The 22849-nt window shown below is 56.0% G+C and overlaps 2 protein-coding genes and 1 long non-coding RNA gene across 3 annotated transcripts in view; 1 reads left to right on the top strand and 2 right to left on the bottom strand.

Moving 5' to 3' along the window:
* LOC106148459 overlaps positions 1–6191 on the top strand; it is a 12794-nt gene extending 6603 nt beyond the window's left edge. The window contains exons 2-3 of the long non-coding RNA XR_001233910.1: positions 5197–5290; positions 6053–6191. This is a non-coding gene — a long non-coding RNA (uncharacterized LOC106148459). The remainder of the gene's footprint in view (positions 1–5196; positions 5291–6052) is intronic.
* Ehd1 (EH-domain containing 1) lies at positions 667–22849 on the bottom strand. The gene is made up of 6 exons (XM_005384552.2): positions 22710–22849; positions 21285–21714; positions 17777–17874; positions 6198–6610; positions 3107–3271; positions 667–2728 (listed from the first exon to the last, which is right to left on the bottom strand). Exons 1-6 carry the CDS (start codon positions 22768–22770, stop codon positions 2204–2206), a joined length of 1692 nt encoding a protein of 563 aa, XP_005384609.1. The 5' UTR covers positions 22771–22849; the 3' UTR covers positions 667–2203.
* LOC102026759 (translation initiation factor IF-2-like) lies at positions 21688–22703 on the bottom strand. The gene is made up of 2 exons (XM_005384551.2): positions 22324–22703; positions 21688–22086 (listed from the first exon to the last, which is right to left on the bottom strand). Exons 1-2 carry the CDS (start codon positions 22601–22603, stop codon positions 21734–21736), a joined length of 633 nt encoding a protein of 210 aa, XP_005384608.1. The 5' UTR covers positions 22604–22703; the 3' UTR covers positions 21688–21733.

The following is a 22849-nucleotide window of genomic DNA, read 5'->3' as shown; positions in this document are numbered from 1 at the left end:
GAGATGCTTCTGTCTTTAAGTCCCTTGGGACAAGCATGGAACCAGGCTGGCTCTGGAGAACAGAAACTCTGTGTGTGTGTATCTTTTTTAGACTGGTCTTGCTATGCAGTTCAGGCTGGCCTTGAGCTCACTTTGTAGCCCAGGCTGGCCTCAAACTCACAACGATCCTCTTGCCTCAGCCTCCTGAGTGCTGGGATTACAGGCGTGCACCATCATGCCCAGCTTCAGAACAGAAACTCTTGCTGACCAGATGCCAACCATCTTGCTGCCAAAGGCCCCATGGATGCCCACCCAGACCCCCGAGGCTGGGTGGAGCCCAGGTGGGAGCAAGGCCCACCCGGTCCTCAGTTATGACTTCTCCCAACTGCTTTAGCTCTCTCAAATAAACTACTCTCGCTCAGCCACCCAAGGGAAGGGGGCTGCACTTCTTTGGGGATCACTATTACCCTATAACCATCTGGAAGACCTAGCTAATATTAACAGGAGGTGGCCCCTGCTATACAGCTGAGGGTGACCAGCAAGGGATGGCCACCTCTCCCTGGCGGGCTTGCCAATCTGCCCTGCTGGCATCTTGGCCCTCCAAGTGCTCTGCCCCCACAGGGCCTGACAGGGGAGGGCTCTGGACTCTTGGCCCTGGAAAAAACAACTGAGAACCCGGAGTCAGCATCAGCACAGTTAAACCTTTTTTTAATGCAAAGAAAACAGTCTTTAGTCTGTTACCTTCCCCTCAAAGAGTGTGAACAAGCCCCTGCCGCACCTTCAACAGCGAGTCTGGTGTGGATGTTCTCTGCCACCCTCTAATACTGGACCCCACTGCGCTGCAGGTGCAGGGCTGGGAGCAAGCAGGCTGCCAGCTGGTGCTCCCGCTGTGCAGACCAAGGCCTGTCTCCTGCCCTGGCACGACGCCTGCCCTGCCCTCTCGGCTGACCACAGCGGCACCCAGCTCCCCGCAGCTGTGCGGTGTGAGCACTTGCTGGCTCTGGCTTACTACTCAGGCTGGGGGCTGATGGGCTGAGCTAAGGTCCTCGTGCCCCCCTTTGCTCAGCAGGGGTGGGGGAAGGTAGGGAACAGGGTGAGGGCAGAAGGAAGGGACCAGGTTCCTCCTGGTCCCCACTGCCTGGAAAACCAGGCCCAGGCCAGAGCCACAGTTTTCCTCTTACCAGCGCCAAACCACCCCCAGTCACAGGAACCCACTGCCCGCCCAGGTGGGGGCATCAGGTACCCTGGACAAGAGGTGAGAGGCTATAGTTCAGACACCATCAGGCAGGAGCAGGGGTGACCACCCTTCCTTGGCCAGAGAGCAAATCTGGGCTGCAAGTGGCGCATTACGTGCATATCCCACATTTCACGGCTCCCGGATGGAGCCACCCACAGGCTGGCAAGAGGGGAAGGGGAGGCAAAAATCACAGCTTCTGAATGAGTGGTCCGAAGTTACTGGAAAATCTGGTCAAGTATGAAAGGTGTCACCGTACAGAAGACCTAGCTTATACATTTTTCTGGAAGACACACTCTCCTCTCCACAGCCCTGAAAAGAGACAGCGGGGGTGGCTGGGCACTGCCGGAAGGGATGCTGGGGTTGGGGTGTGCAAGGAAAGGGTGGGGCATGAGTGTGGGGAGCCCCAGTGGCTGGAGACGCATAGAAACGACTCACCCCAAGCCCAGGCAGAGCTGGGTTGGGAAGGAAACCCTCCCTCGAGGAGAGCCTTAGCACGCACACAGAAGAGACAAACAGGGGCAGCTTGGGCTCCTGTCTACAAATAGCTCTGGGGGGCAGCTGCCAGAAGGAGCCTTCGGCGTCCCTAGGATCGCCACAGCTGCTCACGCCACCCCGCCAGGGACAGCGCACAGGAGGAAAGGCCGGGACAGGAGAGAGGCTGTGTTCGTGGGACTGTCCAACACAGGAGGAGGCGGCAAGAAAGAAGGCTGCCTCTAACGGTATATATTAAAAATATCCAGAGTTCTTGTGCATAAAATTCCATCATTCACATCTGAGCGTCACCCCTGCCTCCCCAGCTGGGCCCAGGAACTGCCTAAAAAGAAAGATGGTGGTTCTCCTATTCAAGCTGAGGAAACAGTGCTCGGTCTTTATGGACCTTTAAAAACGGTGACCCTTCCCTTCCCCCAGCTGCTTCCTCCAGGCCCTGGTCTTCCTGGGCAGGCACACAGATGGCGAGCGGGTCACGCGGTGGCCCCGGGCGGCCCGTCACTCGTGCCTGCGCTTGGAGGGTGGGATGAGGTGTGGGGGCAGGTCGGCGGGCAGCTCGTGGCCCTCCAGCTTGACTTTGATGAGGTGGTTAGCCAGGGCGAACTCCTCGTCATCCAGCAGCCCATCCTTGTCCACATCGGCCAGCTTCCAGATCTTGCCCAGCACAGTGTTAGGCAGCTTGGACTTCACCATCTCCTTCTTGGCATTGGCGCCTGTGATCTTGCCATTGACGGGGGACAGCGTATAGAAGATCTCGTCGTAGGTGGGCTTGTCCTTGCCTACCACCCACTCAACATCATCGATGCCCTCGCCAGCACCCTCGCCGTAGCCGTGCCCAAAGGGCCCATTCATGGTACCGTCAAAAGCACCACCCTTCACAGCCTGGGAGGGCATCTGGGACTCCTCCTGGCGCACCATCACCATCAGCCGCGCGATGTCGTTGGCCAGCATGTCATCCACCGTGTCCAGCAGCTTGGGCTTTAGGGCCTGGAATTTGCTGAAGTCCTGGGTCTGCAGGAGCTCCTGAGGGAGGAGGAGAGGAGAAGAGCTGGGTGGCAGCTTCTCCTAGACGCCAGGCAGAGGGCTGCTTTCCCACCCCTCGCCCTTTCCTTTCCCCAGGGCCTGAGGTCATACGAATCCCTTGCTTGCAGGGTTGTGGCAAAAATTCACCCATAGGACATAGAGCACGAGGCCCAACCCTCCCCACAGCTGAGTCACCACATTCCCCGCTCCAGTGTCACAGCCTGGGTCAGGGATGATGCCACTGTGGGGCAGGTGACTCAGAGTTGTTGGAGAGGCCCACCCCACGGGGCCGGGATTCCCTCCGGAGCCAGTGCCCTGGGTGTTCCTCATGCCCTGAGGCCACAGCGGACACAGCTGGGGCTGCCCCTGTGGCTGTACCTGCATCTTTCGGAGGCTTGGGAAATCACCCGGGGAGATCTGATGCTCCCGCTCAATCTTCTGGTAGATCTCCCCCAGGTTGTTCACCAGCTCTTTCTTTTTGCTCTCCTTACCGAAGACGTTGGGCATCTCCTTCTTGAGGGAGCTGATGATGTAGGCATGGACCTGTGGTGACAGGGTGAGGCAGCGTCAGGGGCTGGCTCGGGGCTTGAGGATGTGGATGGTGCCTGCTGCTAACTTCCTGGGCTCAGAGAAGTGCAAGGGCTGGGGTCAAGTTCAGAGCTGCTGCTGCCCACCCAGGAACCCAATAGCTGAAGAGAGGACACAGGATGCTAATAAGAGGCTCACATCTCACTGCCTCGGGGAAGGGAAGGGAGGGGAAGGGAAGGGAGGGGAAGGGAAGGGAGGGGAGGGGAGGGGAGAACCCTTGAAACAGAGGATGGAAGCCAGATGTGATGGCAAAGGCCTATAATCTCAGCATACTGGGAGGCTGAGGCAGGAGGATCACAAGTTCAAGCCCAGCCTGGGCAACTTATTGAGACTGTCTCAAAATAAAATATAAAAGGGCTGGATGGTAGGGAATGTAGCTCAGTGTGAAAGCACTGCATTTAATGCCCACCACAAAAAAAAACAAAAAAAAAGGAAAAAAGAAACAAGACAGTGACATCCTTTACATGAGTCACGGAGATGATGCAGGATCAGCAAGGTGCAGCCTGCCCACAAGAAGCCACTTGCTGTGGGGCAGTCTCTCCTCGGCACCCTCGCCTAAGCCTCAGGTTCGGACAATTTAGCTTCGCCCAGGGGAGGCTCAGCAGCCTGGCCTGGCACTAAACACAGAAGCCCGACAGGAACCCAGGGCTCCCAAAGGCGGGCCAGGCCCCCGGCCCAGATAATTCCCTGCAGATCCATGAAGTCCCAAATCTACAGGCTCCGAGGACTCAAATGTGTGTGGGATCAGGAGGCTGGCCAGGGCGCCATCCCACTGCCTGTGGCTGTGTGTGGTTTGTGCGTGGCTAAGTTTCCACGCCTCGCTCAGGCTCTTCTCCATTCAGGCGGCCCACTCTTCATTTCATGTCCCCTCTGTGCCAGCTGGGGCCCCAGGACAGCCAGCCCTCAACCTCTCTGCCCTGCCAAGGAATGGCCAGCCAGGCTCACCTCCTGCTGTGCCGGGGGGGGGGAGGGAGGGGTAGGCAGCAGCTAGGTGCTCCAAAGGGAGCACCCCTCCACCTAGGATTTCCCCAGGATGCTGTGGTGGGCGCGTCACAGCCAGTTCCCACTCATCCCAGCCCAGCAGAGCCCAGCGCGAGTCATTCAGTCCAGGAAAAGGAAGAAGCCAAGGAAAGGCAGGTGTGGGAGAGCTGGAGGCCGGGGGGTTTTCCAGGCCTGGTGACTCAGTGCCCTCGGACTGACAGTTCCATTCCATGGTGTGTGTGTCACCAATGCGGGGTGGTTCTCTGCAGCCACTCTAGGTCCTTCAGGGCTTGCTCACAGCTCCCTTCTCAGACCCGGCCCTACTTGCAGGAAGGCTGCAGGGATCTAAAGGGGAGTGAGCTATAAAAACTGTCCAGAGCAGGAGTGGGCTGTGGGCAGGTGTGTGCACAGCTCCAGCCCCAGGGGCACTGCCCGCTGAGGCTCAGTCATGGCAGGGAACCAGGCTGCCGGGGAACCATGAGCCCTGTGCTGAGGAAGAGGAGATAGCAGTGGCCAAGGATGAAGGATCAGCCCTAAGTCTGGCCCTGAGACAGTGTGCAGCACCTGGCGGTCCCGGGGTTGGTGGCTACGAACACAGCGGCAGCAATACCTATGCAGGAAGCGCCCTCCTCAGCCCTCTGTCCACTTAGGAGCCTGGGGTGACTGTGTCACTGGCCACAGATACAGCTACCCGCGCAGTTGGAACACCCACAAGGTGTCTGCCCCTCCTTCTCTGTGTGTCCCAGGCAGCTGGGAACACTTTGCCCTTTGCAGTGAGTGGGTGACACGTGGTGTGCCCTAACCTGCCCTCAGCTGACACAGCGGTTCTCACAAGCTGAGCTTGACCAGCCTCAGGGGGCAGCCACAGCCAAAGCCTAGCTTTTCATTTGTCTTTACAGATGGGGAATCATCATTATGTCATCCAGGCTGACCACAAACTCCTGAGCTCAAGGGATTCTCCTGCCTGAGCCTCCCCAGTAAGTGGGACCACAGGTAAGTATTACCATCCCCAGCTTAGAGCCTGTTCTTAAAATCCTGTGCTAAGTGTCCGAGGGAACAGTTGGACACCTCGTTAAGGTACAAATGTCTTAACTCAGCCACTGCTCGGTTGATGTCAAACCTTCCAGTGCAAAGCAGCAACCCAGCAGTGCTGGGCCCTCCAACCCCAGGACTCCTGCAGCTACCCAAAGCCAGCCTCCCAAAGAGCTGCCTTCTGTCCCTCTGTGCCACTGATCTTTGTCCCTAGCCCTGGCACCCAGGGCTCTCATTCAAGCACTTGGCCAGGCACCAAGGGCCCTGGACTCTCAAACAGCTAAAGGCAGTTTACAAGGCTTGTGTGGGTCGCTGCCACTTCATGGGGTGCAGCCTTAAGCACCCAGTGTTCTCTCTGGGCCACAGGCCGCTGCCCATCTCTTCACTAGCTACTTCCTGCCCCAGCTTAAACAGCAGCTCTCCCACCTGAGGCCTCCCCAACTGCCCGCCTCTGTAGCACCTGGGTCTCCCCAGCAAAGACACAAACATTTAATATTTTTTTTTCATCTGCGCCTTCTGCCTTCCCCAAAGGCTAGGCGATGCTCCTATAGGGCTCTGTGTCACTCTCCACATGTCCCCAGTGTTCAGCAACAAACTCTGGAGGGGAAGTCAGGAGGCCCAGAACCACATCCCACCACACCCTACTTCCGGGGCTGCTTCCTTGGTAACTTCCTGCTTGGCATTTCTAAACTATCTGCACACTCAAAGCTTTCTACCATATAGGTGGTGTGAGCCCTGGAAGAAGCACTTTCTGCACATGGGATGGCCACAAAGGTCCGGCTCTGCAGCAGCTGGCGGGAGGGGTCTTGGGCAAATCAGGCCCCAAGTGCCAGTCCCTAATCCCCAGGCCCTGCCCTGTCCCGTCTACCTTAGCCAGCCTGGCCCGCTTGATCAGGTCATTGAGCTTCCTGAGGGCAGCATTTCGGGGAAGAGACTGGATGTCTTTGAAGAGGTCCTGCTCCTCAGCCTCGAAGAGCTTCCGGTTGTCTGGGATGAGCAGTGGGTGGGACCAGAAGGAGCCGATGTAGACACGGACCACCTCAGGGGTGTTGATGATCTTGCCCAGGGACCACATAAGCGCCCCATATACCCGCATCAGCTGCTGCGTCTCAATCTGGTCGGCCTTATTCAGCACCACCCGGATCTTGTCCTCATGGTTCTTGAGGGCCTTGATAACCTCAGAGAACTCATCAGAGATGTCCAGCTTGTGGGCATCGAAGAGCAGGATGATGCGGTCCACCCGCTCTGCGAACCACTCCAGGACGGCTGCAAAGTCGTACCCTGGGGGAAAGAGAGGGCTGAGCGTGGGCATGGAGGGATCAGCTCCTAAACAGCACCATAGGCCAGGGCAGGGCCACCGGCACCCCCCTTTCCCTCCTTCTGTACAGCATGCGGCCCTGGCCCATCTGCCACGTGAAAGGAGTCACAAGGCCCACACTGCAGGTTGGGTTGGGCAAGGAAGAGGTGCCTCAGAAGTACAGTGGGCAGAGGTGGCTGTAGGTGCTGCCAGCTGTGAGCTGTGTGCCCTCAGACAGCAGCACTGGTACTTGCATGCCAGGCTCCTTATTCTGCAAGAATCTCACTTATTTCCTACCACAGGGGCTGCCCAGTATGGCTCAGGGACCAAATCTGGACCACATCTGCTTATGCAAATAAAGCTTTATTGAAACACAGCCACTCATTTGTATGTCTGTGGCTGTTTTTGTCCACAACAGCAGAGTTCAGCTGTTGCTGCACAGACCATGAGGTCTGCACAGCTGACAATACTGACTCTCTGACCTTTGCAGAAAAAGTCTGCTGGTCTCTGCTCTATAATCAGCCCACAAAGTACTATAAACCACTTCCCTTTTGGGAGTGTTAAGTACTTTCCTAAAACAAAGTGGCTGAACTAGACAGACTCTAACCCTGAACACTATTCTATGCTGTTTCCCACCACCAATTAAGGTTCAATCAAGGTCAACCAATGAAAATGACCCAAGCCAACTGTGACAGGGACTAACTGGAATTTCCCCATAATAAAACAACTACTTAGTTTTGGCTAGATCCATGGCCTCCAGCTTAAAACTGCATTTTCAGCTAGGCACGATGGCATACACCTGTAATTCCAGCACTCTGTAATTCCAGCACTTGGGAGGCTGAGGCAGGAGCAGGCTGCAAGTTCGAGGCCAGCCTGGGGTCCATAGTGAGTTCAAGGCTAGCCTGGACTACATTAGCAAGACCCTATCTCAAAAAACCAAAAAACAAACCAAAAAAAAAAAGACTGCATTTTTCCCTCTGGCAAAAGAAAAAAAAAGTGTATGTGCCCTTTGTGGTTTTCTCCCTGAGGACTGGAATGCAGATGCAATAGCAGAAGCTGGAGCAACCATGATGGGTTTGAAGATGAAAACTGTGTATTTAGCCGGGTGTGGTGGTGCACTCCTGTAATCCTAGCACTCAGGAGGCTGAGGCAGGAGGACTGTTGCAAGTTCAAGACCAGCCTGGGCTACAAAGTGAACTCAAGGCCAGCCTGAACTGCATACTGAGACCCTGTCTCAAAAAAGACAAAAACAAAACAAAAAAAAAACCCTGCATGTTCAATATAGCCAGGGCATGTGATTTCTCTGATAAATGGTACCTGGCTTAAATCATGTGAAAACAATGGCCTATAGTCTGGGGAGTTTGGGCACCAGCCCCCAAGCTGCTATTTCTTCTCTAGGTGAATCTGACAAGCTCCCTTTTTTTTGGGCTCAGTCTCCATGCTCGCTCTTCCCCTGCTATGCAGAGGCTCCAGGCTACCCCTGCTTCCCAGAGAGCAATCAGGCTCCAGAGAAGAGCAACAAAGCCAGTTCTAAGGGAAGAGCCCCGATATCAGCTAGTTCTCTCCCTGCACAGCCTGCTTCAGCTGTCCAACCACACATGGGACTGACATGCATCCTCCTGACTACAGAGGAAAGAAAGCAAGGACCGCAGGAGCTGGGCCCATGGAGGACAGCCCTCACCTTCCCTCTCATGAGCTCTGCTGCATGCATCACATGCAGGAAACAGCGTGGCCTGGTCCTGAGGTGCTCTTGGCTCCCATCTGAAAAGCCCTCTCCTGGAAGTCAGAGTCCCAGCCCAGTTGTCTTACAGGCAGCCACTCCCAAGGTGCTAAGCTAAACAGTCATCACTCCCTGATGCTCTGCCTGTCAGACACCATTCCTGCTGCCAGCTCAAGTCAAGTGTGCCTCAGAGATGATACAATTTAAAGCCATGGGTGCCTAGCCTTGACGTAAGAGCGCTAGGGCCTCAGCTCCAGGTCTAGCTCAACTCTCGACTCTACGTTCTTAAATTCTCAGTTATGCTTTCTCCATCTGTAAAACTCAAACAACTTCAGCATCCGTGGCAGGGCTCCCAGGGCAGCCAGGGACTTAGTCACTGGTCAGGAACCAGGGCCGACAGGTGTTTGGCCTGGCTGAGGTCAGAGGCCAGGCCCTGTGCTGAAGGCAGCTCATTAAAACATAAGGAAAGTTCTAAACCCACTGCTTCTGGGACTGTGCACATCTGTGCTGACCCAGAGCTGTGATCTATAGTCCTTTCCTGCCCAAGAACCCAGGGAGATATAGGCCACCAAGCAGAGAAAGGGGTCTGGACCTCAATCTGCCTTCCAGGGGCTCCAGCCTGCAGTCTGGGTGCCAGGAATCCCAGGCATCCTGTGCTCAAGTGTAGGAGTGCCAAGCAAGTGCCAGGTCACTTGCGCTAGCTGCCAGTCATCATCACAGGCTATAGTTTGAAGGTATAAGGTCCCACAGGCACCCTGGCTCCAAGAGTAGGGAGTGGACACCCAGGGAGTGAAATGTCAGGAGAAAACCAGAAGGAAAAAGCCAACAGCATGAGGGAAACCAGCTGGGAGCAATGGCCACTGCCCTGGGGCCACAGGCTTGCACCCCAGCTGACCTGGGGCCTCAGGGCTGGCTCTGGGAACACAGGTCAGCAAGGCAAAAGCAATGACTCAAAACTAGCAGGGCTCCTCACTCAGCAAAAGGTAGGCCCACCCTCTCCCTGTCAGACTATTTATCCTTTGCTCACCATTGCTAAAACTCTAATTCACACAGCTGGAGAGGCAGTGATGCCAGAACTGAGTTCCTGGGAACAGGCACGCCCCAGTGGGCTGTGCTCACCAGCCATGTTGGCTTTGGCCTAGCAGTCAGGACAGCACCTGGGGAGCTGAGGTGACATCCCAAGCCCCACCCAGTGGAGGACTGGGGGGAGGGAAAGAGAAAGGCAGAGGAGTCCCTGGGCTACCCTGCTCCCACTGCCACCAAAGTCCCAGTTCCTGGCCAACACCTACACTGGGGTCAAAGAAAAGGAGCTAAGTCCATTTTTTGTAGGTGAATGAAATTTCCTGTTTATGATGGAAAAGTCCTCGGACTTTTGGTGGGAGGGAGACACAATGGCTGGCTGAGAACACCCTGAAAGGTCACAGCACTCTGGCCTGTGCCACGTGGTCACGGGTTCCTCGCTGACTTCAGAGGCACCCCACACGGCCTGAGACCAAGACAAGGTACCATCAAGCATATTGGGTCCTCACAGGTGGCAGGTGCAGCTGGCGGGTGTGGCCAAGCAGCTGCCATTCAGCTCGGAGTTCTAGGTGAGTGAGAAGTGCAGAATGTGGCTTTTAGCATGCCACGAACTGCTCAAGGCAACCAAGCTTCAGGCTTTGGGACACGCCAGAGTTCAGGCCAGGTGTAGGTAGCCACCCCTAGGCCCAACAGCAGTCCTGCAGCAAAAGCAGAAGGTGCCACTACTGGGCGAGAGGGAACAGCGGCCTGTGGGACAGGGCACTGCAGGTGAGCTCCACCTAGGGATGGGGTAGGAGAGTCGGGGAGGGGAGGCAAGTGACACTTTGATTCCCACCAGGGACACAGAAATGGGGCTGCCTCTGGTGAGGGGCCATGAACCAGAATAAGCTCTGGCCCAGAAAGACCTGGGATCAGACATGTGATGCTCTGTGAAACGAGCCTGTCACAGGAGGACAACTGCAGAGACAGGGAGTAGGGCAGCCACAAGGGCAGGGGGCAGGGGCTGGGCTGCACAAGCTAGCATTCCCAGGACAGTTTCTGCCTGGGAAGATGGAGAGTCCTGGGAATGGACGGGACTGATGGCCACACAGCAATGTGAGTGTCCCCAACCACTGAACTGTGCACTTAGAAATGAGTGAAACGAGCTAGGCTGGTGGCACATGCCTGTAATACCAGCACTTGGGAGGCTCAGGCAGGAGGACTGTCATGGGTTAAAGGCCAGCCTGGACTACAGTGAGTTCAAGGCCAACCTGAGCTATATAATAGCAAGACCCTGTTTCAAAAAGGGAGGGGGTATAAAATGGTAAATCTTATACAGCAGGTGTATTTTAATTTGAAAAGAAAGGGGCGGGGAGAGTCCTAGAAGTAGGGGAAGGAGAGCTAAGAGCTGCTCTGGCAGCCAGGCTGAGCCAGTTCGCTGTGGGGCCTTGGGACAGGAAGCCGAGCAGTACTCCCTTAGCCCGGCCTGCTGTCATGGCCGACTCTCCCAGGTGCACCTGCCCACCTACAGTTGGCCTTCCTAACAGGCCACCAGTCCAGAGGTGGAAGACGCCACCGGATGCACCCCACCCTATCCTGGCCCCCTCCAGAATGCAGGGAGCTGCAGCAGCTGGGGAAAAGCTGCTTCACACATTCCCCAAGTTTCTAGAACACGAAACAATGGAGGGTTTGCCTCCAACTCTTGTTTCCTGCCATTCGAGCTGCTTGGGCCTCAGGGTTTCTTGCCAAAGCCCAGCACACAGCTCCATGGCAGTGAGCGCAGGAGTGCAGAGCAGATGCAGGAGCTGGGATGGGGTGGACCCTGAGGCTTGCTCCAGAACCCCCAGGACCTCCATGCCAAAGCCCAAAGGAAAGATTCTCAGAGGTTCGCAGGCTAGCCCAGCATCTACCCAGGAAGATGAGGCCTGTATCCACACTGAGCGCCACACACAAATGTTTATAGCAGGTTTACGCCCAACTGCCCCAAGCTGGGGCCAGGCCAAGTCCCTTTGGTAGGTGGGTAGAAGAGCAATGGTGTCTTTGCTATGTGAGGTGTGACCCAGGGACAAAAAGGAAAAGGGACCAATCTCTGGGTCAGGACACAGCTCTGTGGTAAACCCCTTGCTTGGCACTGGCTTCAATCCTCAGCACCACAAAAAGTAAGTGTATTTTAAACCCAAAAAACAAGAGTGAATAGTTGAGCTCTCTCTCTCTCTTTTTTTTGCGGGGGGTACTGAGGACTAAACCCAGAGCTGCACACTTGTTAGGCAAGCACTCTACCGCTGAGCTACATCCTCAGACTTTAAAATTTTTTTCTTTTGCCAGACGTGGTGGTGCACGCCTGTAATCCCAGCACTCAGGAGGCTGAGGCAGGAGGATCGTTGCAAGTTCGAGACCAGCCTGGGCTACAAAGTGAGCTCAAGACCAGCCTAAACTGCAGAGTGAGACCATGTCTCAAAAAGACAAAACAAAAAAACTTAAAAAAAAAAAATTTTTTTTTTACAATTTGAGATAGGGTCTCACTAAGTTGCCCAAATGGCCTTGGTCTTGCCCTGCTCCTGTCTCCTGAGTAGCTGGGACTGTAGGTGTGTACTACCATGCTGGGCTTCTTGACACTCACACAGACAATCTCCAAAGCATCAGACTCAGTCAAAGAAGACAGGCCCAAAAGGCTCTGGACTGGATGATCTCATTAGGACTACATTCTGGAGAAGGCACTGGGGACAAATGTCACTGAGCTGCCTGGCACTGTGCGTGCTCGACTATAAAGTGGCATAGGAACTTCGGGCCAGGGGAATGATTTCTCATCTTGACTGTGGAGTACATGGCTACTTCAGGGAGCCAGACACCCAAAAAGGGCTGACCTTCCCACACGTAGGTGTAGTGGTCACTACACCTGACCTCAAAAAAAAGGAACAAGGTCCAGGCCTCATGACGATGCACACCTGTAATCCCAGCACTCAGGAGGCTGAGGCAGGAGGATCTGGAGTTCGAGGCCAGCCTGAACTACACATTAAGACCCTGCCCCACCCCGGCAAAGCAACAAGACACTGTGAGAAAGCCAGATGGCAACAGGGCCACATTTTAACCTAAACCTTTCACTCAGGCAGCTGGGCCCCCCTAGCATCCCACTTGTCCTCTTGGAGCCTCAGGTCCCAGTTCCTTCTCTGTACCAAGAGGAATTTCCACCTCAGAGGCTGTGGAGGGGGTCGAGGGAGCATGTGGCACCTGTGAGCACTTTGTTTGCTTGCATTTACTAGTGGGATTTGTATTTCGGTTCCTGACGGGTATGTAGGCAAGGAAGGCTTTTAAGGCATTGAGAATACCTCGTACCCCAAATATAAATGAAACTGTGCAGGCGCCTGGGCCAGCTGCCACAGATCCTGCCACTGTGCACAGCCTGGGGAACAGGTGCGGAGGCCGGCACAGCCTGGTACGCCGCCTCCACAGGCAGTGCTAGCCAAGGCAGCCTGCTGGGCCAGGGCGGAGAAGGGCGGCACCAGGAGGGGAAGGTGGCCGCCAGAGGCGGTTCTGGAATCTGGAGGGAAACTTGGGCCGAGTCAGTGCTACCCCAAGGATCATTCTGGGATGTTACTCAGAAAAACAGCAAAGCCTGGGAAACTGGAGTTTTTGGTCTCTATTGCTAATCAGCTGACATCTGTTGAACACTTAACTATGTACGTACCAGCCACTTGGGCAAAAACCTGGTACAGGCAAGTTCTTATCATAACCCAAAGAGGCTAGTATTGTTGTTCTCACAGTGATGTGGCCCCATGGTTACAGCAACTCCATAGGGCCACCCAGCTGCTCCAAGAGTGACCTGAGATTTTAACCTGATATTCTCTGACGGACACAGCACTTGATGCTCCCTGCAGCACCCCTGGTCTGCAGAATACCTGGGAACCCTGGTCTGGAGGGTGCTGGGGTGGGTTCCCAGGAGCAGCCAGCAGGAGGAAGACTGGCTTAGGGGAGCACAGGGATAGTGCAGCCCCATCTGTGGTCACCAGGCTCCAGGTTGAAGGGATGGGCTTCGGCAAGGGAAGCCTGATCCACTGTGGGTCAGGAGAGCTTAGACAGAGCCCGGGGAACCAGAGCCAGTTGGCCAAAAGGCAAGTGAGATCGAAGGGGACCAGCTGGCCCAGGCCAGGGCTCTGTGTGCCTCTCCATACATAGATGGCAGGAAGGAGGGGTCAGGGACACTGTTGCTGCAAGCCCCAGGCCTTAGGTCTATTCCTGGACACAGAGTTGGACTTTGGCTGGGAGGAACTGAGGGTAGCCTCTGCATTTCAAGGGGGCTCAGTCCTGCACAGTCATGACCAGCAGGGGCAAACAAAGGTCTACCTGACCCCGGCACCCAGGCCTCATACACCTTGGCTACCCTTCGGTGTGTGCACAGCCGCAGCAGGGGTTTGAATCCTGGCGCCACCTCTGACTGGCCTGTGTCATCTGGGGCTCATCACTGAATGTTCCTCAGCCTGTTTCCTCCTCTGAAGGGCAGTGGCTTCCGCACAGCTGCAGCTGCTGTGACACTGAGCAGGCTGAGCTGACAGGGCAGTCCAGCAGGAAGTCCCTATCAGCCAGGTCTCCACCTCCTAACCCAAACTGGGGCTGCCACGCCTCTGCTGACAGAATTTCTGTGGGGCAAACTGAGGCATGAGTTACAGCTCAGCTCGGTGGTGGGGAGCACAGCGGCCAGGCAGGCACCTAAGCATGCCTCCTGGAGGAGGGACATGGGAACACCCCACTCCCAGGCACCACCGTGACTGCAGGTCATCATCGCCCTGGGAGCCAAGGGACCAGCCCTGTGAGGCCCTAGCTGCCGTGTGGAAGGCCCTTTATCAGTCACACAGGCAGGGCAGCACTCAGGAGTGAACACTGTTCTCACAGGCCACCTTTCTCTGCTGCCACAGGAGAATGTTACCTGTCAAGTCACTCAGAAGATCAGCATACTGATACCCCAAAAGAAGACCCTTCTTTCCTAAATTCTCAGAGGTCCCCAGCAGACCCAGGGCGGCATCCAGATGGCACGGGGCCTGCACCAGCCCCACCTTATCTTTCCTGGCAGTATTTCCTGCACACATTAGGACCATGGAGGAAAAGGGAAAAAAAAAAGCCAGGAGGGGCCAAGCAGACAGGGCTGGGGATGGAAGCAAATGTCATTAGCAACGCAAACATACAAAGTGGTCTCTGCAGGAATGTTTTTGCCGCTTGCGCAGATCCCAAGATCTGTGTTCCCTGTTGGGCCTATCTTTCTGTGAGGGAAACACCTGCTTTCCATGCCACCAGCCAAGGGAGCCTGGAACACTCTGCTCTGTTCTGACTTCCTCTGCTGGGCAGGGCCACACACATGTGTGTGACCCATGGGTAGGGTCTCTGAGAAGGCGAAGTCCATTCCTCTTATGTCTACCTGACAGTGACCACTCTGGAGTCCACAGCCTGCACCTCCAACAGGTGCCAAGGAACAGCCTTTCTCCTGATGGTCAAACGCCTCACTCCAAACCAGGCGCAGCAGTGCATGCCTGTAGTTCTAGCAATTTGACAGGCTCAGGTAAGAGAATAATGAGCATACTGGGCAACTCAGGGTTGGGATATATAACTCAATGTTAAGCCGGGCGTGGTGGCACACGCCTGTAATCCCAGCACTCGGGAGGCTGAGGCAGGAGGATCGTTGCGAGTTTGAGACCAGCCTGGGCTACAAAGTGAGCTCAAGGCCAGCCTGAACTGCATAGCGAGACCCTGTCTTAAAAAGATCCCCCCGCTCAAAGGTAGAATAGTTGCCTAGCATACATAAGGCCCTGGATTCAATCCCTAGAACCACAAAAGCAACACTCCCAGCCCCAACCCCCAAGTGGATAACACTTACTAAGACACATTTAAACCAGGATCTTTAGCTGAGAATGGTGGCCAATGCCTGTAATCCTAGCACTCAGGAGACTGAGGCAGGAGGATCACTTCGAGTCTGAGGCCAGCCTGGACCATACAGCAAGACTGCCTCAAGAAACCAAAAAGAAAAATAAATGAATTTGAATTAATTAAAATAAAAATGGGGCGGGGGATATAGCTCAGCGGCACAGCCCCTGCCTGGCAAGTGCAAGGGCCTGAGTTCGATTCCTGGTACCAAAAACAAATAAAAGCAGGATCTTTAGAGATATGGAGAAAAGGAATGGTCTGAAAAAATAGGTTTGAACTTGCTATTTCCCAGCAAAAGCCCTCCTCTAGTCAGAGCAACACGCTGACCTCTCGGCACCCTTCTGCAAGGATGTGGCCAGGGAGGCCTTCTGTCGAGATGGGGAACCTGGTTGCAGGGCTCCATCTTCCCCACAGGCAGAGCAGGGCCAAGCAAAGGGCCTCGGCATCTCCTGCTGGCCCATTCCTCATGTATCAAGGTACCTGAAGGTTGGTGCTGCCTGGCATCCTGGTGTCTTCCTGCCCCATGGAAACTCACTGCCAAGGTGACAGAAGCATTACTTTGTTACCCTGTCCCAGAGAGATCCAGTTTAGACCCTGCCACATCTTCTTCCCAACAGGAAACAAAGCGGGGGAGGGATGCACCCCAGCAAGCAGGGCCAGCGATCCCAATGCAAGAGAGACAGTCTAAGCTGCTGAGCCTGCTAAGCTCTGAAGAACGGGACTGGGGTAGCAGACAATGCAGCAGGGGAACCTCGGACACAAGGAAAATAGCTGCTGCCAAGTTCCTTTTCATGAGTCAAGAGCAATCCCAAGAACCCCAAACCTCTTCCCTCCAATGCCTTCACTTAGTCCTCAAACACCACACAGGCAGGGGCATTCTGGCAAGATAAGCCTCTTCTGATGAGCACTTGTTCCTTATCCAAGGCTGCACGGGCCTGTGTCTATCTGTTGGCCTCCTCTATAGGCCTGATAGGAAAGCCAGGATTCCTCAGCTCACAGCAGGCTGAGAAACGGCCCCTTACTGTTAACAGCACTTTAAGAGTAACTTATTTAGATTGTCTGGCCTTGCACTGGCAATTGACAGAGCATTGGCTTATCAGGCATTTTATAAACACCAGGTAGGAACAACAGCAGCAGTAAGAAAGAAGAAAACTGGCTCTGGCTTTGTTAGAAGGGGTCCTGAAATCAGTTTCCTTGAACTCTCAGCTTTTAATCCTGAGTGGAGGCAGACTTCCCCGTGTGCTCTAACTTAGCACGCCACACTGGCCAGGGTCCACAGCCCAGCAAGAGTGTAGGAGTTGGGTATAGTAGCACACACCTACAATACTAACACTCTGGGAGCTGAGGCAGGAGAATCGCAAGTTCAAGCCCAGCCAGTCTCAAAATAAAAAGCTAAACAAAGAGCTGGGGATCTAGCTCAGCCCAAAGGCTCTCAGGCTCTGAGTTCAATCTCTAGAACTGAAAGAGAGAGAGCTAGGGGTATAGATCAGCAGCACAGTACCTGCCTCGCAAGTACAAAGTCCTGAGTTCAATTTCCAGTACAAAAAAAAAAGAAAAGAGAAAGACAGACAGAAAGACAGACACACCACAGAGGCCTGACACCCTCAGCTATAACAGAACCCCAAATCCTAGATTGCTGGTTTCAACTGCAAGGCTCCCTCCAACAGGGCGGTCCAGAGGGCAAGGGACACAAAAACATATACGAGTTAGTGATAAGTGAACCTGGCCCCTGGTCCTCCACCTCTCCTTGGGTCTGAGGCTATTTTATTTTCTCTTTGCAGTTATAAGTTCCACTTGCCCCAGAAGAGACTCTGGCCCTCCCTTCTACAGAGAGGCAGGAGCAGAATCCTGACCCAGAATCACTTGGAATCAGATTTTCAAAAAGCATGGCAGGACCAACAATACAGCTCAGTGGCACAGCACCTGCCTGGCAAGTGCAAGGTCCTGAGTTCAATTCCCGGTACCAAATGGGGAGAAGAAAAAGCACTGCAAAACCTGGAGAAGAGGCAACACAGCCAGAACAGGGCCCAGAGCACTAGTATGCAGCAGGAAAACCTCAGGCCCTCACTCAGTACACAGCCCCCACAAGGCTGCTGACTAGCAAGCACTAAGCAAATTTAAACAATTTCCGCAGCCCCGAAGTGGTTCTGCTAGTTTCTCCTTTTGCCTGGCGGGCTCAGTCCTGCTGGGAGGCAAAGTTCCTAAAGGCAAACTGAGCCACATGAGCCCCAGAGGGTCAGCTGCTCCTCAGGTGTCAGCAGTGATGACCAGGCCACCTGGGCACAGCTATTGGCCAGTTCCCTCCCACCTCACTGCATGGCCTGGAGCCCCACCTTCCCTATAACCAACATGCCTCAGCGGGTTTGCTGCTAAGGGGAAGGGGCTTTTGTCATCTGAACATTGGGAGGTGAAGAAGAAAGCTGCTCGTGCTCCCTCACGTGGACACTTTTTAAAAAATGCCTCAAGGGCAGCATCGAAGATAGTAGATAGGGCTGTCATGGGGCCAGGTCGGCCTGTTTACCTCTGCTGATGCGCTGCTTCTCTCCTGACAGGATCCCAGGTGTGTCGATGATGCTGATGCTGTCCAGGACTGGGTTGGGGAGCTGCGCACACATGAACCTGCAGAAGAGCACAGCCAGGGAGCTGTCAGGACAGAGTCCTCAAGGCTCCCGACGCCACAGGGGAGGGCTCCGGTCCTCCGCTCCCACCCTGGACTCTTGTTTCCTATCATCTTGATTTTTGGGTGGCCAGCAAAGTGGACAAATCTTGTTTTTGGGGGGTGGCATGGTAGACCCAGGGCCTATGTACATGCTAAATACATGCTCCACCGTGCAGCCATACCTGCAAGCCCTCAATATCTCACCCCCTTCAACTGCAGACACAGCCAGAGGTCTCCAGAGGGCCCACAGCAGTGCTTTTCTCATGCTTGTTTTCCCTCCAGAGTTCAAGAGTTCAACTTCCAAGTTGCTGACTTGTTGGGAGCCGTGAGGACTCCATCCTGACAGTTTCCCTGCCTAGGCCACCAGTCAATTCAGAAGGGAAACAGCAGCCTGACATGGGGACCCCATAATCCCATTAGAGAATTTCCAGCCATTTGGCTGAATTTCCACACCCTGAAGAGAGATGGCCTACTGCTGCTGGGGCCAGCCCTCCCTTTTTGACCCAGCTGCTTGGGTGAAGGGGCTGCAATGGAACACTGGTAAAAGCTGGGGGCACCGCAAGGGCTGGCTGATGGCGGAGAGGGAAGTACAAACAGACCAATCTCTGAAAGTCAAAGCCAGCTGAGAACAAAGCTGCAGACAGGCCTGAACCTGGGGGGGAGGGGTGGTGGTGGTGGTGGTGATGGCGTGTGTGTGTGTGTGTGTGTGTGTGTGTGTGTGTGCGGGCGCGCGCTTGGCAGCAGGGTCTCCATTCCACAGGGCTCCGGGGAGCCCAGAACAGCATGGGGCGGTTCAACTGAGAGCAATTCTTTACTGAACACAGAAAAGGATCCTTTAAAAACATCTCTGAGAAAGGTATTGTGAGGAAAGGAAATATGGACCCACTGTCTGTAGGATACAGGCTCAAAGCTAACCTTCCAATGATGGGAGGCCTGGGCCTGATTAGCCTGTCCTATAGCCCCAGCCCCCAAGCATTCAGTGGCCCACAGGCTGGGGGCAGCCGGGCAGCGTGAGAAGTGCTCTCTGCAAATGCAACAGAGCAGAACGAGCTGACCTGCCAGGCAAGCAGACTTTGGACCTCATCCTCACCAGCCCAGCCCAGAGCACGCCTGCCCAGTGTCACTGTGAGCCCAAGCTGGAGTTCCTGAGCAGGAAGACACTCACCAGAGAGGATGACAGGAGCAAAGGAATGGAAGCAGAGCTGGCTCTGAGAAATAACATACATAAAAAAGTCCCGTAAAGGGAACCTGGTGAGCAAGGGAATGTTTGCAGGACATGGGGACAGGATACTCTGCTGAACCCAGGGAGTGTGACAGGCAGTCCAGATACTGTGAACCTCATTCCATCTCCATCTTGCTCTACAAGTGGGAGGGCTGGTTCCACACCGAGCTGGGCTCAGGACTCCCTGACCATGCCCTACCTCACTCTGCTCTATCTGACTACATTCCTACAGCAGCCACTCAACGGAAAAAGGCCCGAAAGTCAAGTTCATGACTCAACGTGTCTCTTTAAGAGAGCTGGGAGAGGCTGTATTGGCCACAGAAAAGCCCCTTTTGTTGTGCCCTCCCTGGCAGGCGTCACCCTGTGCACCACACATCCTGACACAGCTTGGGCCCAGGCGGTGGCTGGTAAGGCCCCCTTGGCAGGGCTGTTAGCAGTCTGGGCCGGGATGAGGTGATGGCAAGAAGGACAGGAAAGCGTGATTCTTGGAACTGGTGGTCCACACGCCATCAAGGTGCCTATCTCTGACCCAGGGTTCCTGAGCTGTCCTCTTTCCAAGCAGAAGCAGCAGTGGATGCTAGCTTAACTTAATGGGTGACCTTGACACATCAGCTGGGCCCTCTGAGCCTCAGGAAACTGATCAGGTGGGGCTGCTGAGATGATATCTAAGATCCTCTCCACTCTGAAACTCTAGGCTTCCAAAGGCAGAAAATGGGTCAAGTGCTATTTCTCCTTTCAAAAAAGATTGGCCCTCACAATCAAGTGAAGACCTATGGACAACAAAGGTCAAAACAGCCACCTTTCCTGTCACTCCCAGAGCTCTGCCTGTGAGCAGACCTCTGGAGCGGCCCTTCCAGTGCGGGAGCCCCGCTTCTCACAAGAATGAAGGGCAGCCCCACCTACAGGCTGAGCCTATGTTCAGGCAGATACTAAGCTAAAACACAAGTATTGTACCTCAGAGGATGGCTAAGAGGACCAACCCTTCACAAGCCTCAGCCCAAAGGGCCCTGACAGCCAACACCATCAGCATAGTATCAGAAAGACAGCCTAAGAAGGCTGGAACAGGCAAAGACACTAAATGTCAGGGACGCAGACAGGCCTGGCCCCAGTGGCGGGGCTCAGCAGCCCGCGTGTGCACTGGACAGTGTCTGGAAAGGAATGTGATCACCAGGGGCGGAGACTTGGCAGGCAGGGTTCAGATTCCTTCTTAGGCGCTTCCCCTGACACAGACTTCAGACTCCAAAGGCATGTGGCCTCACCACTGCCTGAAAGAGGGAGCAGGAGGGCAGGGTCTGGGAGGGCCTGTGGCACCAGTCCTAGGGGTGGGGGCAGGATGCCTGGAGTTCCTTCAGAGAGAGGTGCGCTCTGTTGAGGTGAGGCCATGCGGAGGGAGAGCTGGAGGATGGCTCTAATTAGGAGGATGCAAGTCTCACCCATTTAACGGAGGAAACTGAGGCCCTAGTAGGTTAAGGACGCTCCCACTGAGTCTACAGGGGGACTTGGAGCCTAAAATTCACTTCGGGGCTCCCAGGGCTCTGGTCTCCTGAAGCCGCTGGAGCAGCACTGACCATAAGAGCTGTCTTGGGGTGAAGTCTGTCCCCTGCCACGTTTGCCCCTTGCCTGCAGGGAGCAGCCCCAAAGTCAGTTGGCCAAGGTAGACCTTTCCTTGGCCCTCTTACACATCACCACCCGACACCATACCGGAAGGGGCAGGGTTTTCCTAGGATACTTAAGAAACAGACTCCCCAGGGGGGTGACTTGAATGAATTAGGGGCATACAGGCTAAGAAAGGAGGTGGAGACCAAGAACAGGAGGGCAGTAATGGCTCAGCTTCCTGAGTGCCGCCCCTGGTTCTGCGCAAAGTGGGGTTGGGTTCTGCGAGAGGGTTTGGGAGTTAAACTGATAACCGGGAAGATCGTGGGGGCAACAGGAGCCTGAGGAACCCGCGATGGCCACTCCCAGACCCTGCGGGGGACTGGAGAGCGTCTTCGAGGCGGCGAGGCAGGGACCCTGTCCCTGGGAGTGGTCACCCACGGTCTCCAGCCGGAGACAAAGGGAGGTAGGGTCGGCGGCCGCAGGAGGGTCGCGCCCCGGGTGTGGGGTCCCGGCCCGGCAAGCCCTCGCGCCGCCAGGGCCAGAGCGGGGTACCTGTTGAGGAAGGCATTTCCGAAGGCGTTGAGCTTGCGGAAAGGGCGCCGCGGATCGACGACGAGCGCGTTGCCCGGCACCACGCCCTCGGTGGGCCCGTGCATGACCGCGATGAAGGAGTCGGTGGTGGGCTCGGGCCCGATGCGCATCCCGGGAAAGTCCTGCTCGATCAGGTGCCGGATGAAGGTGGTCTTGCCAGTGCTGTACTGGCCCACGAGGAGCACCATGGGCTTGTTGTCGAAGTCAGCATCCTCCAGCGCGGGCGAGTGGAACTCGTGGAAGCGGTAGTGCTCCTCCAGGGGCAGCAGCTTCTGCGCGTACAGCTGCCGCAGCCCCTCGGCCACGGTCTGGAAGAGCTCCGGCTCCTTCTTGCGGCGGGCATCCTTGCTCACCCAGCTGAACATGCTGCTGTAGACCTGGCTGGAGGCTGCTGCGGGGCAACGAGCAGGCTAAGCGCGGGGCCGAGGAGGGGCCGGCCGGCCGGCTGAGGGCGGCTGGCGGCTGGGGCAGCGGGGCCGGGGGCGGGGAGCTGTCCGCACTGCGCAAGCGCACGGCACGGCTCGCGGAGGCGCCCTCTGCTGAGTGGAGCGCGCGCCTTGCCCAGCGCCCTTTATAGGGTCGAGCGTGTTGCGCGCGGCCGCCGCCTGGCCCGCGGGGAAGGGGTGGACGCGGGAGGGACCCTTACCGGCACCGCCCCTAGGTGCGTGCCACGTTTTCCTCTTCCCCGGTTTCCATTGGCTAATTTCAAATCTCGCGATACCTTGAGTGCGGTGCCGTGGCAACCACGTTTGTTTTGTCCCTCCTAGTGCGGGGTGGCTCTGAGAACTACTTCGGTTGCAAAGCCCCATAAGGTCAGGCGCGAGGTGGTCCCGGGCCTGCGCGCCTTCCAGCACCAGTGGACCTCAAGCCCTGCTCCCCGTCGGCGCGCCCCACCCGCAGTGCCTGCTTCAGAACGGCCACGCGTGTCGGAGGAGCCCTGGCGCCCCGGCGCGCCTCCTCGCCCCGGCTTCCCGGACACGCCCCCCTCTCATTCCCGCACCTTCTTGCTGTTCCGGGGAGGAGAGGCAGGAAGGAGGTAGTGGAGGCAGCTGAGAGAGTAGAGAGGCTCGGATGGGGAGTGACGAGGAAAGAAAGACGGGGAGGAGGAGCGCGCTGAGGAAAGGCGCGGGGCGGGCCGGCGGGGCCGCGGCGGGGGCTCCGGTGCGTGACCTGTGGAGGGAGCCGGCGGCCGCTGAGAGGCGGGCGCTGCGGCAGGACGGGGGCGGTAAGAGGAAGCCGGCCGCTTGAGTTTTGAGGAAGGGAAATCGGAAACTCCCCATGTGGAGCAAAGGGGAAATGTAGGGCAGCAACGGAATCTTGTGGGGACTTGGGGAGAATTAAAAACCCAAATGCTTCCGCCTTCCTGCCAGGGACGCCACCAGTTACCGTCTTTTGCGCCGACTTGCGTGCGCTGCCGGCCCCCCTCGCCTCTTCCCGGCCGTCCCATGCGGCTCAGGCCCCCGCCATCCCGAGCCCACCTAGACCCACTTGGCCGCCCAGACGCGGAGAAGCCTTAGTGGGTGACG

Source organism: Chinchilla lanigera, unplaced genomic scaffold (assembly GCF_000276665.1).
Source record: "Chinchilla lanigera isolate Chin_1 unplaced genomic scaffold, ChiLan1.0 scaffold00021, whole genome shotgun sequence".
NCBI classification, from domain to species: Eukaryota; Metazoa; Chordata; class Mammalia; order Rodentia; family Chinchillidae; genus Chinchilla; species Chinchilla lanigera.
The sequence above is the reverse complement of the archived record's forward strand: the minus strand, read 5'-3'. Positions and strand labels throughout refer to the sequence as shown.

Bases quoted from the DNA above. Each gene is read 5' to 3' on its own strand.
- LOC102026759 (XM_005384551.2), bottom strand. From the start codon at position 22,603: ATGGGGAGTTTCCGATTTCCCTTCCTCAAAACTCAAGCGGCCGGCTTC. The intron at 22,087-22,323 runs GTGCGGGAATGA...ACCCCGCACTAG, and splicing joins CTCCCCGGAACAGCAAGAAG to GAGGGACAAAACAAACGTGG.
- Ehd1 (XM_005384552.2), bottom strand. From the start codon at position 22,770: ATGGGACGGCCGGGAAGAGGCGAGGGGGGCCGGCAGCGCACGCAAGTC. The intron at 6,611-17,776 runs GTAAACAGGCCG...TCTTTCCCCCAG, and splicing joins GAAGCAGCGCATCAGCAGAG to GGTACGACTTTGCAGCCGTC. The intron at 2,729-3,106 runs GTACAGCCACAG...CTCCTCCCTCAG, and splicing joins CAAGCCTCCGAAAGATGCAG to GAGCTCCTGCAGACCCAGGA.